Consider the following 14,947-nt stretch of genomic DNA (forward strand, 5'->3'; position numbering starts at 1 on the left):
CTACAGCCCCAGTCCCCAGATGCAATTTTTTTTTTTAATGAGGTTGGCTGAATCTGAAGATGTGAAAGCAGCTGACATCCTCAGCTGTACTATTTCGTTATTCTTTATACTTATTTTTGCCAAAGAGATAATGCTATTCATACTTTTATAACAGTTTTTAAAAACTACTTGACTTAGTACTAATAAATTATTAAAACTTTATACTTTTCTATTGCCATTAAATATCAATTTCAATTCAAAAACAGAAATTTGACCATTCTAGTTCTTACTAGCTCTATCATTTGCAGGATCAAATCTAATCTCCTTAGCATTAAATATAAGGACTTTCATCATCTGATTCCTCTTTTCCAGCTCTGGCATTACTCATGTCTTAACCTTTTTGTTCCAGCATTAAACTGTTGGTTGTTCCCTACAAATGCTATACCGTCTCTCCACACTTAACTGTGATTGCACTAGATGGTTCAGCTACCTGAATTGCCTTATTCTATTTGCTTAGATACTGTATTCTCATTTTATAAGACTGAACACATTTTATTTAAAATTGTGGAGAGACTGTATCCTCACTGGACTGCATTCATTTGAAAATAAAATGGTATTTTATTCAATTTTATATTTGATTATTGGCAGAATGTTTTGCAAAAACAGCACGAAAGCCAGGCATGGAGGCTTAAACTTGTAATCCCAGTGACACAGGAGGCTGAGGCAGGAGATAGCAAGTTCAAAGCCAGTCTCTACAATTTAGTGAGACACTAGTTCAAATTAAAAAACATAAAAAGGGCTGGGGATGTGGCTCAGTGGTTAGGTGCCCCTGGATTCAATCCCTGGTACCAAAAACAACAAAATAAATGGTACTCAAATGTTTGATGAATTCAGTGAAAGGAGGAGAGGGCAGGAAATCCTCTTTTAATGTCTCCTGTATCTTTATTCCCCACAAAAGGACAGTATGTCCTATTAATTTTCTGTTTAAATCTTTTTAATTCCATGTCCAAATGCTATTTGAAATCTTACATCTGGACAATAACAAACAGGCTCTCTATGCCTCCATTCTTGACCTCACATACCTTCTACAATGTTGTTAGAATAATACTTTAAACTGGGCACTGTGGCATATGCCTGTAATCCCAGTGACTCGGGAGGCTGAGGCATAAGAATCTTGAGTTCAAAGCCAGCCTTAGCAACTGCGAGGTGCTAAATTTTCCTTAGTAACACATAAAAATGGAGAAACACATACAAATCTAAATAAAAAATTACCTATTTATCTACCAATTCAGTGAAAGCCTTGTTAAAAATTTATATGATTATAATATCTTAATGGAATATAAATGTGCATATGTATATACTATACCTATATTTTAGCAGTCAATATGTTGAATACCATTTTATAAATTTTTTTATTATTGTTCTTCTAAGTAACTAATATGACTCATTCAAATTGGGACAAATTTAAACTTTACCTGTCCCTTTACTTTATATTTCACCACTTCTTCTGGTATTATTGCAGTGGCTACTATTTACAGAAAAATGATGAATCCTAGTGGTGAGTCTGGGTATCTTTAATCTTAATGCAGTCTTAAAAGGTAATGCATTGGTTGTTTCACCATTCAATAAGATGTTATTGGTTTCCAACATCAATCTCTGTCAAGTTAACTAACAAAATATGTCTGATCTAAGAATTTTTAATCACAAGGAAAAAGTATTTAATTTTTTTCATATGTCTTTCTTCCATCAAATTGATTTCTCCTTTCAACTAGTTATTACTTAAAATTTTTACCAAAGTAGATCAATCATAAGATACTTTTAAATTTATTAATATAACTTACTTGGCCCTCAGGACCTAGATTCCATCTTTTAAGATCATATCCTACCCTTTACTCATTGTTCAAGAAACATGTCAGGCTTTCTCAATCACTATCACCTTTGTGCCCTTTGATAATAGAATGCCTTTTCTTAGGCTTCCTGCTAATTTCTCAATCAACCTTCAAGACTCAGCAAATTAAATCACCTTCTATGCTTCTTCCTCATTTCTATCACTCCCCTCATCTCCACCACACAAAGAATTTGGCACATCTCATTGTGCTATTGGCTTGTATTATATTCTAAGATGTTTTTGGATAAGCAAAAGTTCACTTAATGAAGTCCAAGTTCTCAATCTTTTCTTTATAAAAGCACTATAATAACCAAAAATTATGTTTTGTGTTTATTAATAAATACCCTAGATGATCAAAGATTTAATTTATATCTTAATATGTGAAGTTTTCTTAGACTTCATTATTATATAATAATGTTTAACTGATATTTTAAGTGTATAAAAACAAAGAACACTTCCTAATGTCTCACTAAAGTCCTTGAGTTTTTCACTTAAATTTCCACTTTAAAATGATAAAACTGGCTGGGAGAGGTAGTTCACGCCTATAATCCCAGTAGCTCAGGAGGCTGAGAGAGGAGGATTGAAAGTTCAAAGCCAGCCTCAGCAAAAATTGAGGACCTAAGCAACTCAATGAGACCCTGTCTCTAAATAAAATACAAAATAGGGTTGGGGATATGACTCAGTGACCAAGTGCTCCTGAGTTCAATCATGGTACCCCCCCCACCCCCAGGCAAAAAAAAGATACAACTGTCTCAGTGGCTTGGGAGGCTAAGACAGGAGAATCGCAAGTTCAAAGCCAGCCCCAGCAATGGCAAGGTGCTAAGTAACTCAGTGAGACCCTGTCTCTAAACAAAACACAAAATAGGGCTGGGGATGTGGTTCAGTGGCTGAGTGCCCTGGAGTTCAATCCCCAGTACTGTGCCCCTCCAAAATAAGATACAACTGAAGCATGAGGTAATTTCTTCTTTTAAATTCCAGATTGTTGGAATTATGAATGCTAAAATGTAATCTATGGGCATATGAACAGCCTAATAATTCTTATTTTGTGACTACAAAATCTCACCTTTAATATCCAGAAATACAAAATGGGACAGAGGTGAGGGGGGATAAGCTGATAGCTAAGATTTTTTTCCCAGTAAAATAAATGCAATGGGTTGATTTAACCTTTAGAACTTTGTTATCAGATTTAATAGTCCTCTTTGATGAGGACTATAAGTATGTGCTTTTCTGCAATTGTAATTGCATTAAATATAATGGTCTGAAAGTTAGGGCTATTTCACATCCATGCACTGTACCAACTCCAGGGGAAACCATTCACATTTTAGCACAACCATGTATTGTGGCCCTGACTAGGTTAGCCATTTGCACTCATTTTAAGACTACACTCAGTTCAAGGTCACTCCACCAACACCAATATAACACAAAATTATCAAGCATTTCCCTTGGTGTGAGTTAACTTTTCTCAATTGGAGCAGTTCTGAACTCTTTCTTTTCTCATTCTCTTCTCCAACCACTGTTTTATTCAGCAAAAACAAAGGCTAGCTAGATAAAACATTCTTCACTTAACTGGAGGGAAGAGAATGATGATAATGATTTATTCAGGATTTCTCTCAACCCCACACATTTATTTTTACAATTACACTATATTTGTGAATAGTAATAAGATCAAAGTAATGCTAGTTATTTTTCAGTTTCTGTAAAGAAAAAGTAATTTTCAGACAAACTTTTTAAACTATCATAAGTAAATATAGGGGCTGGGGATGTGGCTCAAGCAGTAGCGCGCTCGTGTGGTATGCATGCTGCCCGGGTTCGATCCTCAGCACCACATACAAACAAAGATGTTGTGTCTGCCGAAAACTAAAAAATAAATATTAAAAAATTCTCTCTCTCTCTCTCTCTATATATATATATTTACTTATTATATATATAAATATATATATAATAAGTAAATATAATTTTAAAAATAAATAATCTTGCAGACAAGTGGTTATTTTAAAAATAAAACTAATGATGATTCTTTGTGTGTGAGTGTGTGTGTGTGTGTGTGTGATGCTGGGGATTAAACCCAGGGCTTCAAGCATGCCGGTGCTCTCCCACTTGGCTATATCTCACCCAATAGTTCTTTTAATAAAACATTTTGCATAATTAATTTCAATAATGAAAGATGAGCTCAATAGGATTTAAGTAGTTCTTTTCTTTAAAACTCTGGTGGATGAAAAGTTTCCTCTCTAGGAACAGATCCCTAGACCATTTTCTCCTAGTTCTGTGTAACACTAGACTTCTCTTCACAGCTCTTGAATGTTAGGTCTCAGCCATCTTAGACACCTCAATGAGGAAAATACCTCTCCCTTTGGAACCACTCTGTGCTAATCTGAAAGTTATCTCCTAACCTAATGTTCCAGTCTGTAGCTCTGAAAGTCTTACCCTTCCTGCAGTCCATTTTCTATCTTGTGTTTGGATTCAATGAAACACATTTACTTGAAAGGCTTTTAGAATTATTATTTAAAAAAAAATTTTTTTAGTTGTAGATGGACACAATACCTTTATTTTATTTATTTTAATATGGTGCTGAGGATCAAACCCAGTACCTCACACAAGCTAGGCAAGCACCCTACCACTGAGCCACAACCCTAGCCCCTATTATTATTTTTTTAAAATACATTTTAGTTGTAGATAGAATATCTTTATTTTATTGATTTATTTTTATGTGGTGCTGAGGATTGAATCCAGTACCTCAAGTGTGCAAGACAAGCACTCTATCGCTAAGCCACAACCCCAGCCCCTAGAATTATTATTTTTATATTATCAAAATAACTTAAAACCCAAGAAGAACGACATAACATCCACTCCCCTGCAACTAGAGATGGTTTATTTATATCTTTTTTAAGCCTTTGATTTGAGAGATATTTGCTGACAGATTAAACATTAGCAACTAGTATCAAAACCTAGAATTTGTCGGCTGGGGTTGTAACTCAGTGGTAGAGCACTTGCCTAGCATGTATGAGGCACTGGGTTTAATTCTCAGCACCACATATAAATAACTTTAAAAAAAAAAAGTCCATCAACAACTAAAAAAGAATTAAAAAAAAACAAACTAGAATTTAAAGTCAGCATGTTAACAGAAGAAAATTTTACAGTATATTAGAATTCAGTAATTTGGAACATCCACACAGTTTTTTTATAGAAAAAACTTCAAAATACCTACAATTAATAAATCTTAAAGAGTTACACATTTATGACCCATGGTTATCTCACTTACAATTTTATTGTATCAGTATTCCTTTTTCTGAGTTTATAATGTTCAATTCTTAAAATTAATAAACCACACTAAAAACATTAAAGACTTGACGTATAGTAATTGAAATAATTTTTACTAGTAGTACTACAATTTTATACACAAAATTAACTTTCTACACAAAACAAAACTCTGACTCTGAACTAAATATACATTTTTTTCAGGATAAAATACATATAACCAACTTTTCCTATCACAAAAATTGTTAAAATTTAATTAATTTAAATAAGCTTGATAGGTACATCAGTTACGTTACAATAATATTGACTTACTATCATTATTACCTTACTGATGTCAACAAGAAGTTCAAAATACATACCTCTTGTGCAAGATCTTGTGCGCTGGAACTAAGAGGAAATGGAGGACTGGCCTTGTTCATGTGTACAGTGACAGCATTGTGTATCTTAAATGCATTCTGAAAATCTTTATTTTGTACAAGTTGCAAGAGCAGTGAAATGTCCTCCTGGCTCTGAGAATCTACTAAAGTATGTTGGATATGTTTAAGTGAAGAAAACAAGTCTTCCACTTCTAGTAAAAGAAAGAAAAAGTATCAAAAGATTAATTGTTTTGGTCTTAATTCAACATGTATTTTAAGAAAAAAATTTCTTAAATCAATTTACATTTTCAGGGAAAAAAACAAAACCTGTAAATATTTTGGAGTGTTACAATCCATGTTCTTTTATTGATTTTTAAGTAAAACTATAAACACTGTGCAAGAGGATAATTTGCATCTTTGAAAGTTTTTTAATTACAAACTAATCTATACTCCTTATTAAAAAAATGAGGGGAGGAAAACAAATTAATAAAGTTAAAACCATCAACAGTCCCATCTCCTAGAAGCAATTTTACTTAACAGTCAGTATATTTTCCTATTTTATTTAACAGTATGTTGTAATTGTTTTTTCATATCACTAAGTAGTCTTTTGAAACATACATAATGGCTCCATGATATTTTACTTGGTTAAACCGTACTTTATAATGACCATTACACAAAAGTTGAACATTTAGGTTGCTTCCATTTTTTGCTATTGTAAGTAATAATAAATATTTTAGTACATAATAATCAGTGCTAAATATAAATCTGAGACATATTTTATTAAAATAGTTCCTAGAAACAGAACTTAAGAGTCTGGCGTTTTAAAGTTCGAATAGACTTCTAGGGAGTTTTTGCTAATTTAAATCCCATTAGCAATATTTTTAATCAGTAGTCATCATTTTCAAAAACTTTGATTTCTGTGATTAATAGGGAAGCTGAAGTTTATTCATGTTTACCAGGAACTTCTGTTGTCCCTAAAACTCTAATGAATATGTGTATTTCTTAAAATTGTACTTGGAAGTTCTGGGCATCTGTTTTGTATCATAGGTCTACTAAATGAATATATAACCATACATTTTTCTAGGAAATGATTATTCCAAAATGGTTAAGAACCTTTGGTAACCTCTTCCCTACTCCCCCAAAAGGTCTATATGTAAGAGCATTAAAATAAAAAGTCATTACATTAAAAGTCATCATTTTAAAATTTTTTCTTGGCTTTTAAAATTAGTTAATCATTTTTTCAGTATACCTCCTGTTCCCTTTTCCCCACTCTTCTATAAAGAAAAGTCCTACTGAGGTACTGACTGAAATAAAACCTATAAATGAACCTGGGAAAAAGTTATAGTGGATACTGGTTCATATATACAGTCATATGGAAAAAAGAAACTTCCCATTTAAGTCTTTTTGTTGTTTTTTCCTATAAAACCTAATTTATTGATTGAAACATTTAATGAACTAGTGGAACAGATCAAGTTACCAAACACTCAAGTGTTTTCAAATTAGCATTAATACAAGGAAATATGAACAAAACCAAATGTAGCTAAAACAAATAAATTACTTAAGAGCAAATCTGAAATACCAAATGACACATGCCCTGTGATAAAATGAACATGTACTGACAAATAAGTTTAGCAACTTAAAGGTCATTAAAAGTGATATGGCTTCTGTCCTATAAGATAACATACAAAGTAATAAATACCTATGGCATTAGCCCTAATGCTGATTATCATAAATGAAATGAGTTCATTTTCTTTACTCAGTTCTTCATTACTATATTCTGACAAGATTTTTTCCTTTGATATTAAGAATGATGTCATAATGAATAATAAAATCAGTAGCATTAATGCAGGGATTCTTATTTTGATACACATTCTCATTCATATTTTAATTTCATGTAAAAATTCTTAATTTCAAAGGTCAGAATATTTAGTTGTAGATGGAAACAACTTTGTTCCTAAAGGGTACATCTTAAAAAGTACTTTATAAACTGGACAGAGTGGCTCAAGCCTGTAATCCCAGCAGCTCAGGAGGCTGAGGCAGGAGGATCACAAGTTTAAAGCCAGCCTTACCAACCAACTTAGCAAGGTTCTAAGAAACATAGCAAGACCCTAAATCAAAATAAAAAGGGCTGAAGAGTGGCTCAGTGGTTAAGTGCCCAGGGGTTCAATTCCAATTAGCAAAAAAAAAAAAAAGTATTTCATAAATACATATTATTCCAAAATGATTTTCCACTCATTCAGAGAAATGTTACCTTCTCTGATGGCTATATTTATAACTTAAAATAAAAATTCACCTAAGTTCTTCAATGTTCTGTACAATTTCAGAGGGAATTTAAAAAATCTAATCAGATCCTACACTAAATCAGTACTGTCAAATATGTACACTCTTCTGTAATTAAGATGAAGACAGGGCTGTGACTGTGGCTCAGTGGCAGAGCGCTTGCCTAGCATGCATGGGGCACTGGGTTCGATCCTCAGTACCACATAAAAATAAACAAATAAAACAAAGGCATTCTGTTCAACTGCAACTACAAAAAAAAATTTTTTTTAAAAAGATGAAGACAGGAGATTAGGCGTGTAGCTCAGTGGTAGAACACTTGTCTAGAATGCCTGAGGTCCTGAGTTCATTTTCTAGCACCATAAAAAAGATAAAGACATACCACAGAAGAGAGGAAAGAATACCAATAGAAGAGATTCCCTTCCATAACTCCATTTACAGACAACAGATATAAGGAGAAAGAACCATATACAGAGAAAAACATGCATGGGAAATCACACAGTTACCATGAAAGACTGACATAAGTACTAACTCAGGGAATGGACAAAGAAGGGAGTACTGAGACAGAGAAGAACCCAGAGCAGGGCAGAATAGGGATATATGGTAGAGGAGAAGCAGAGGCAGGCATAGCAAATCTGCCTTTGATAATAAGTTCTAGTCTATAGCAATTTTCCTACAAGGAAGTTCTTTATATATAGTTTAAATTCCTTGCCCTGAAGTTTGATCTATTTCTCCTTACTTGATTTTCAGTAGAAATTATTCTAAGTTTCATCATGGTCTCTAACATTTCATATAATACTTAAATTCTGATTATTTATGTTAAAAGAAAGGCTAAATGATCTTAAAGGGAAAAAATCATTTTCATTTGCTTTAGAGTACAATTAATCAGATAAATATAAACATACATAGTGGTCCACAAATCCATCCCTTTAATTCTCCAGTCTTAGCCCTCTCCTGAGAATCTAAAATGTAAAAGAATGAAGATTCTAAAATAGGCAACAAAAAGCAATCACCAGGGTTGAGATTGTGGCTCAGTGGTAGAACGCTTGCCTAGCATGTGTGAGATGCTGGGTTCAATTCTCAGCACTGCATGTAAATACGTGAATAAAATAAAGGTTCATCAACATCTAAAAAATAATTTTTTTAAAAAAAGCAATCACCAAGAGTTACTCTATATGAAATCCTATCTTCAAATACATAAGACTCTGGGCAGCAAGATGGGAGAATTTTTTGATTATATAAACACTAAACTTACCTAAGGAAGCTAAGGCATCTCCATCTCTGGAGATGTTTCAAAGCAGATAAATACAAATATAAACAGTAGTACACTCTGAATTAACTTTATTTTTACTTTTTACTCCCACTTACCCCACAAGAAAACAGTTTCTGGTGATCTATTTCAGTATTAAGATTTCTTTGTTTAAATATCAGGTAGTCTTTTTTTTGGGGGGGGGGGGGTGGCAATGTTGAGATTGAATCTAGGGTCTTGAACATGCTAAGCAGATTTCTCTACAACTGATGTGATGTCCCCATCCATTTTTCTTCTTTAAATTTAAGAACATAAAAATCCCCGAACTTTGGTTTTCAGTGGCCTAGGGCAACATAAATTTTTATAAAATAATCAGAAGCTTAGGAAAGATCCTGAACAGTAATTACTCATTAACAACTTGTTAACAAATTAAAAACAAATACTAGATAGGCTTAGTATTTAGTATTTAGCTCAGTGATAGAGCACTGGCTTAGTATGCACAAAGCCCTGTGTTTGAGCCCCAGCACTAAAAGAAATAATAAAATAAAATCCCCCCCCCCCACAATACTAAAGTCCAGGGGGCCCCACAATGTTAGAGGAGTATATACTCAAGGATACTTGAGAGATAACAGAGCAACAATCTTATTCCTAAATGTAGAAAAACAATGGAAAACTGTCTTGAAATGACCTCTATTCAACTAAGTACAAAAACCTCATGGTTGTTTCCTGGACAGAACTGAAACCCACCTGGAAAGGAAAACGTCCTAAATCTACAGTCAGAATGCCTAAATCATAGCAAATGATCACTCTTTAATTGTATTATATGTTACTGGATAACCCACCTCAAGTCTCTGGAACTTTCTATAAGATGAAGGGGTTTGAAGCAAGCATGGTGAGACACACCTGTAATCCCAGTAACTCAGGAGACTAGGGCAGGAGGATCTCAAGTTCAAGGCCAACCTCAGCAATTTAGCAAGATCCTCAGTAACTTAGCAAAACCTGTCTCAAAGTTTAAAAAAAAAGGGCTGGGACATAGCTCAGTGGTAAAGTGACCCTAGGTTCAATCACCAATACCAAAAATAAAAATAAAAATTAGAAAAAAGATTGAAGGGGGTTGACTAGAATAGAATTTCTCAAGCATGTGTTGGTAACTGCATTAAAATATACATAATTTATTTCAACCCAGTATATACACTTGATTTTTAAGTTAAAGGCTAATGTATACTTATGCAATATACTTCCTATTTTCTATTTATTCTAGTTCATTAAAAATGACTGGGTGGTAAGATGACAAATATTAAAAGACACTAAGAAGTGGTGATAAACATGTACAGAAACTGGAACCTCCATACATTGCTGGTACAAATATCAAATAGTATAGCCACTGTGGATGAGTATGGCAGTTCTTCAATAAGTGAAAAACAGAACTACTATGTGACCCAGCAATTGCACTCCTGCATATATATCCGAAAGAACAGAAAATGGTTGTTCAAACAAAAACTTGTAAATAAGTATTTCTAACAATACTATTTACAATAGCAAAAACAAGAAAACAACCCAGATATTCATCAAAAATTGAAGAGACAAACATAATGTGGTACATCTGTACAATGGGATATTACTCAGCCATAAAAAGGGGAAAAAAAGGAATGAAGTACTGATGCATGCTGGATAAACCCTGAAAACCATAATGCTAAGTGAAAAGAGGCCAGTCACTAAACGATACATATTGTTTAATTCCATTCATATGAAATATCCAGGATATCCAAGGAGACAAAGTATATTAGTGATTATTAGGGGAGGGAGAAAAGGAGAATAAAGAGAATGGGTACAGGATTTCTTTTAGGGTGATGAAAATATTTTATAATTATACAGCAGTGATGCTTGTATAACCTTCCAAATATTCTAAAAACTAATGAACTGTATAGTTTTAATGTAAATTTTATGACATGCACATGATATCTTAATAAAGCTATTATTTAAAAAACGTAACAAAAAATTACTAGTTAAGGCTAATAAATTAATTTCATTAGATGATCTCTCTGGTAGCTTCTGGTTCTTACAAAACTTAAATTTTAAGGCTAGAGATGTAGCTCAGCATTTCTGAGGCCCTAGATTCATCCCCAACAACACTAAATACATACAAACATACATACATTTTCTTCAAACCTACACTGTGTCACTTACTTAGATATAGTTTTTTCATTTGATCCTAAGAAAGTCCTGAAACTGAGGCTCAGAAAAATTTACATGACCAAGATCAACAGCAATTAAGGAACTGATTAAAAAGTACTCAATTCTGACTCTGACTTCCCTACAATGTCTAATAAACAACTGTGTCAAGTGTTTTTAACATGCCATCAAATAATGAAACAAATTTTTGCAAGAAGAAAAAAAGTTAAAAAACTATTACTACTTAATGAAGTAGAATGAAGTTTATATATATATATATATATATATATATATATATATTTTTTTTTTTTTTTAGGTGTAAATGGACACAATACAATGCCTTTATTTTTATGTGGTGCTGAGGATCGAACCCGGGTCCCGCCCATGGCAGGAGAGTGCTCTACCACTGAGCCACAATCCCAGCCCCAGAATGAAGTTTTGATACATTATGTCAAAGACTAAATGATGTAGCTTTTTCCTCCCCCGGCCCCTTTCTTTCTGTCTTTTTCAGTACTGGGGCTTGAATACAGGGCCTTGGACATGCTAGGCAAGCTCTGTACCACTGAGCTACATCCCCAGACTCAGAATTATGTATTAATAACCAAAATGTACACATATACATATGGTCAAATGGATTTTTTTTAATGCACACTGTAGGTTAACTCCAATTTTAGCAATTTTATTAAATCATAAAAGTCTTAAATGGTCCCAACGCATTTTAAATATTAAATCTAGTACCAACAGGTTTAATCTTTCAATCTCAAGAAAGGGGGGGAGGCAAGGAACCCCCACAAAAGTCCCTTAAAGGAACAATTAATAAAATTTGTTTGAAATTATATACAGCAGTTAAGCAAAAATTTGAGATAAAACTCAAGATTTATTGGCTGTGGAATTTTGTTTATTGGATTAAAATAAATTTTATTTATTAAAAACAAGTTCATCACAATCAGACAAAATTCCAGTTATACCATGGTCAATCAAAAGTAAGTTAATGTCAGAAAGAAATGTGGAAGAGATGTTTTACTTTAAAATGTCAAGACTCTTGGGGCTGGGGCTGGAGCTCAGCAGTAGCACACTTGCCTGGCATGTGTGAGGCACTGGGTTCAATTCTCAGCACCACATATAAATAAATAATATAAAGGTCATCAACAACTAAAAAAAATTTTTTTTAAATGAAAGAAAAATGTCAAGACTCTTGCAAATAATTTGAATATTCAGAGACATTAGGGGGGAAAATATGTACACCAATCAAGACTGAAACATGCTATTAAAGTTATGGAAACGCCTCACTTTTTGGCTTTATTCACTCTACTTTCCTTCCCCATTGTGTGTCATGTATTTTTTTTCACCCTAAAGTATTTGGTATAAATGAGAAAACTCCTAGTCACAAATTTCAAGTCTCCTTATTAACCACAAAACAGCTCCTCCCATTGTGTGCTCTTTCCTGATGTTTCTTCAAAGGTATAACAATTATATAGCCATATATATGATGGCTGGCATACTTCCCTAGCTCATTCACTTTAAATATTCTCTCTACTATATTTACTTGTCCACACCCTGACCCCAAATTACTTAACAGTAAACACAAAAACAGTACAAACCATAACCTAAAAGTATTTGATATTTAACCTTTTCTGTCTCATTCCACCCTAACCTGCATTGTTCTTCTTCCAATGTCTTTAAAGAGATAGTTTGTTTTGATTATGAAAGAGAACAAAGTCAATATTTTATTTGCAATAAGGAAGAATTAAAACAAATGATAATTTTAAGGAAGCCTTTTTAATATATTAAAATTTTTATAACATATAGTATTAGTTATTCATTTGAAATCACATTCCAAAATCATGATATTCTAATTTTTGATAAGATTTGGTTTTTAAGTAAAATTCAGTTTAATCCCTTCTACACATTGCCAAGTATAGCAACACTTTCATTAAAAACTACCCAGTTAAAGTATCTAATCTTGCCAATCACATTTTAAATTCCCAAAAGGGTATGGTATCTACTTACAGATAAATGATGGGCTGTTTAGAAACTGAAGGCTCCCTCTCAAATAAATCAGTTGCCCCATCCTTCCCTCATTTAAAACAAGGTTGCTGTTTCTAGCTGTGAAAAAGCTGAGAAGTTGTCTCTTGTCATGTGTGTAATTAATCAAAATACTGACAAGGAGACCCAATTTTAAGGGAGTATTTCTATTGTACTTTGATGTGTTAGCAGATTATGAACAAGAAAACAAATGTTTGGCAAAAAGGTATTACACTGCATTTTAAATGAAAACTTAAACTGAGGCTGTGACTGAGTATAACAATCTACAATTCTATTACTTATGCTAGTTTTTCTTGCATCCTATAATTAACACTCTTTTGCACTGAATTGATTAATATTAAATCTATCACTTATTTCTCAAAATATTAAATCTTGTTTAAAAAATGAATTACAAATACCTGGTAATTTCAAATTGCTTTAAAGTAAAATGTGCAAGACAGCCTCAAGTTCAAGAACCCCACAAATATATTTATGAAAACCACAGTGGATTGGAAGAAACAGCTGTCTTCCAAACCTGTTAAAAAGTCAGCAATGGAAAAGTAGGAAAAAGTGGGGCCTGGGGAAACAGTTCAGTGGCATACCACTTGTGTGAAGCACTGGGTTTCCATTCCCAGCACCATACAAAAAGAAAAAGGGGGAAAAAAAGAAGCAGCAGCAGCAGCAGCAGCAGCAGCAGCTCAGAGGCTTAGTGGTTATACAACTACATTTGAGAGGCTAAAGTGAGGAGATCACTTGAACCCCAGAATTGTGACTAACCTGGGCAACAAAGTGAGAATTTCTTTAAAAAAATTTTTTAAAAAGGAAAAATAAATAAATAAACAGGAGGGAGGGAGGGAAATGATATTGTTTTCTATGCTTAGGTCAAAAACCCCATAACATTTCCCCTAAGTGAATTTGATTTTAAGCTATATTTGTTTCTTTACTGTAATTATATGAATATTGTCTATTAGAAAATATTTATGCCTGATTCTATATAATGCAAATGAAAAGATACATTAATCTTAGAGGACTTCAAATAGAAAAACAGAATCCAGGTTGGATATATTATACCATAAATTTTCTTCAATAAAGAATATTAACAGAAGGGGTTGGGGTTGTGGTTCAGTGTAGAGCGCTTGCCTAGCATGCATGAGGCACTGGGTTCGATCCACAGCACCACATAAAAATGAACAAATAAAATAAAGGTATTGTGTCTATCTACAACTAAAAAGATATTTAAAATGGAAAAAGAAGATAATATTAACAAAATACTTAGGGAGGAAGGGAAGGAGGAAAGGAAAGAGAGGGAGGAAGAAAGAAAGGAGTGATGGAAAATAAACTCTAGTAAGAGGTAATTAGGACCGAGGTATTTTCATCACTATAAAAAAAATCCCTTACGAAAAAAAAAAAACATTAAAATTCCTTAATATACTGCTGGAGCAAATAACTCTGTGGTATAGCACTTGTCTAGTGTGTACAAGGCCCTGGGTTAAAGCCCCAGTACTAGCCCCCCCAAAAATCCTTCATAGATATCTGGGTTTGGTGAGTTCACATCCGTAATCTCAGCTTCTCCAGCAGCTGAGGCAGAAGAATCACAAGTTCTAGGCCAGCTTGGGCAATTTCTTAAGACCTTGTCTCAAAATAACAAAAAAGGTCAGGGATCTGTAGCTCTGTGGTAAAGTGCCCCTGGGTTTAATCCACAGTACCACAAAAAGAAAAGAAAGAGGGACTAGGGTTGTGGCTCAG

At 33.4% G+C, this 14,947-nt stretch overlaps 1 protein-coding gene across 2 annotated transcripts in view; it reads right to left on the minus strand.

The window, feature by feature from the left end:
• Positions 1–14,947, minus strand: part of Pals1 (protein associated with LIN7 1, MAGUK p55 family member) — a 95,100-nt gene that overhangs the window by 42,390 nt on the left and 37,763 nt on the right. For both annotated transcript variants that reach the window (XM_046461895.2, XM_046461894.2), the window contains exon 4: positions 5,482–5,690. In XM_046461895.2, the coding sequence (XP_046317851.1) occupies positions 5,482–5,690 (209 nt within the window). The remainder of the gene's footprint in view (positions 1–5,481; positions 5,691–14,947) is intronic.

This window comes from Marmota monax, unplaced genomic scaffold, assembly GCF_021218885.2.
Source record: "Marmota monax isolate L192 unplaced genomic scaffold, Marmota_monax_Labrador192_F-V1.1 WCK01_AAM20220418_F8-fsc00001, whole genome shotgun sequence".
NCBI lineage: Eukaryota > Metazoa > Chordata > Mammalia > Rodentia > Sciuridae > Marmota > Marmota monax.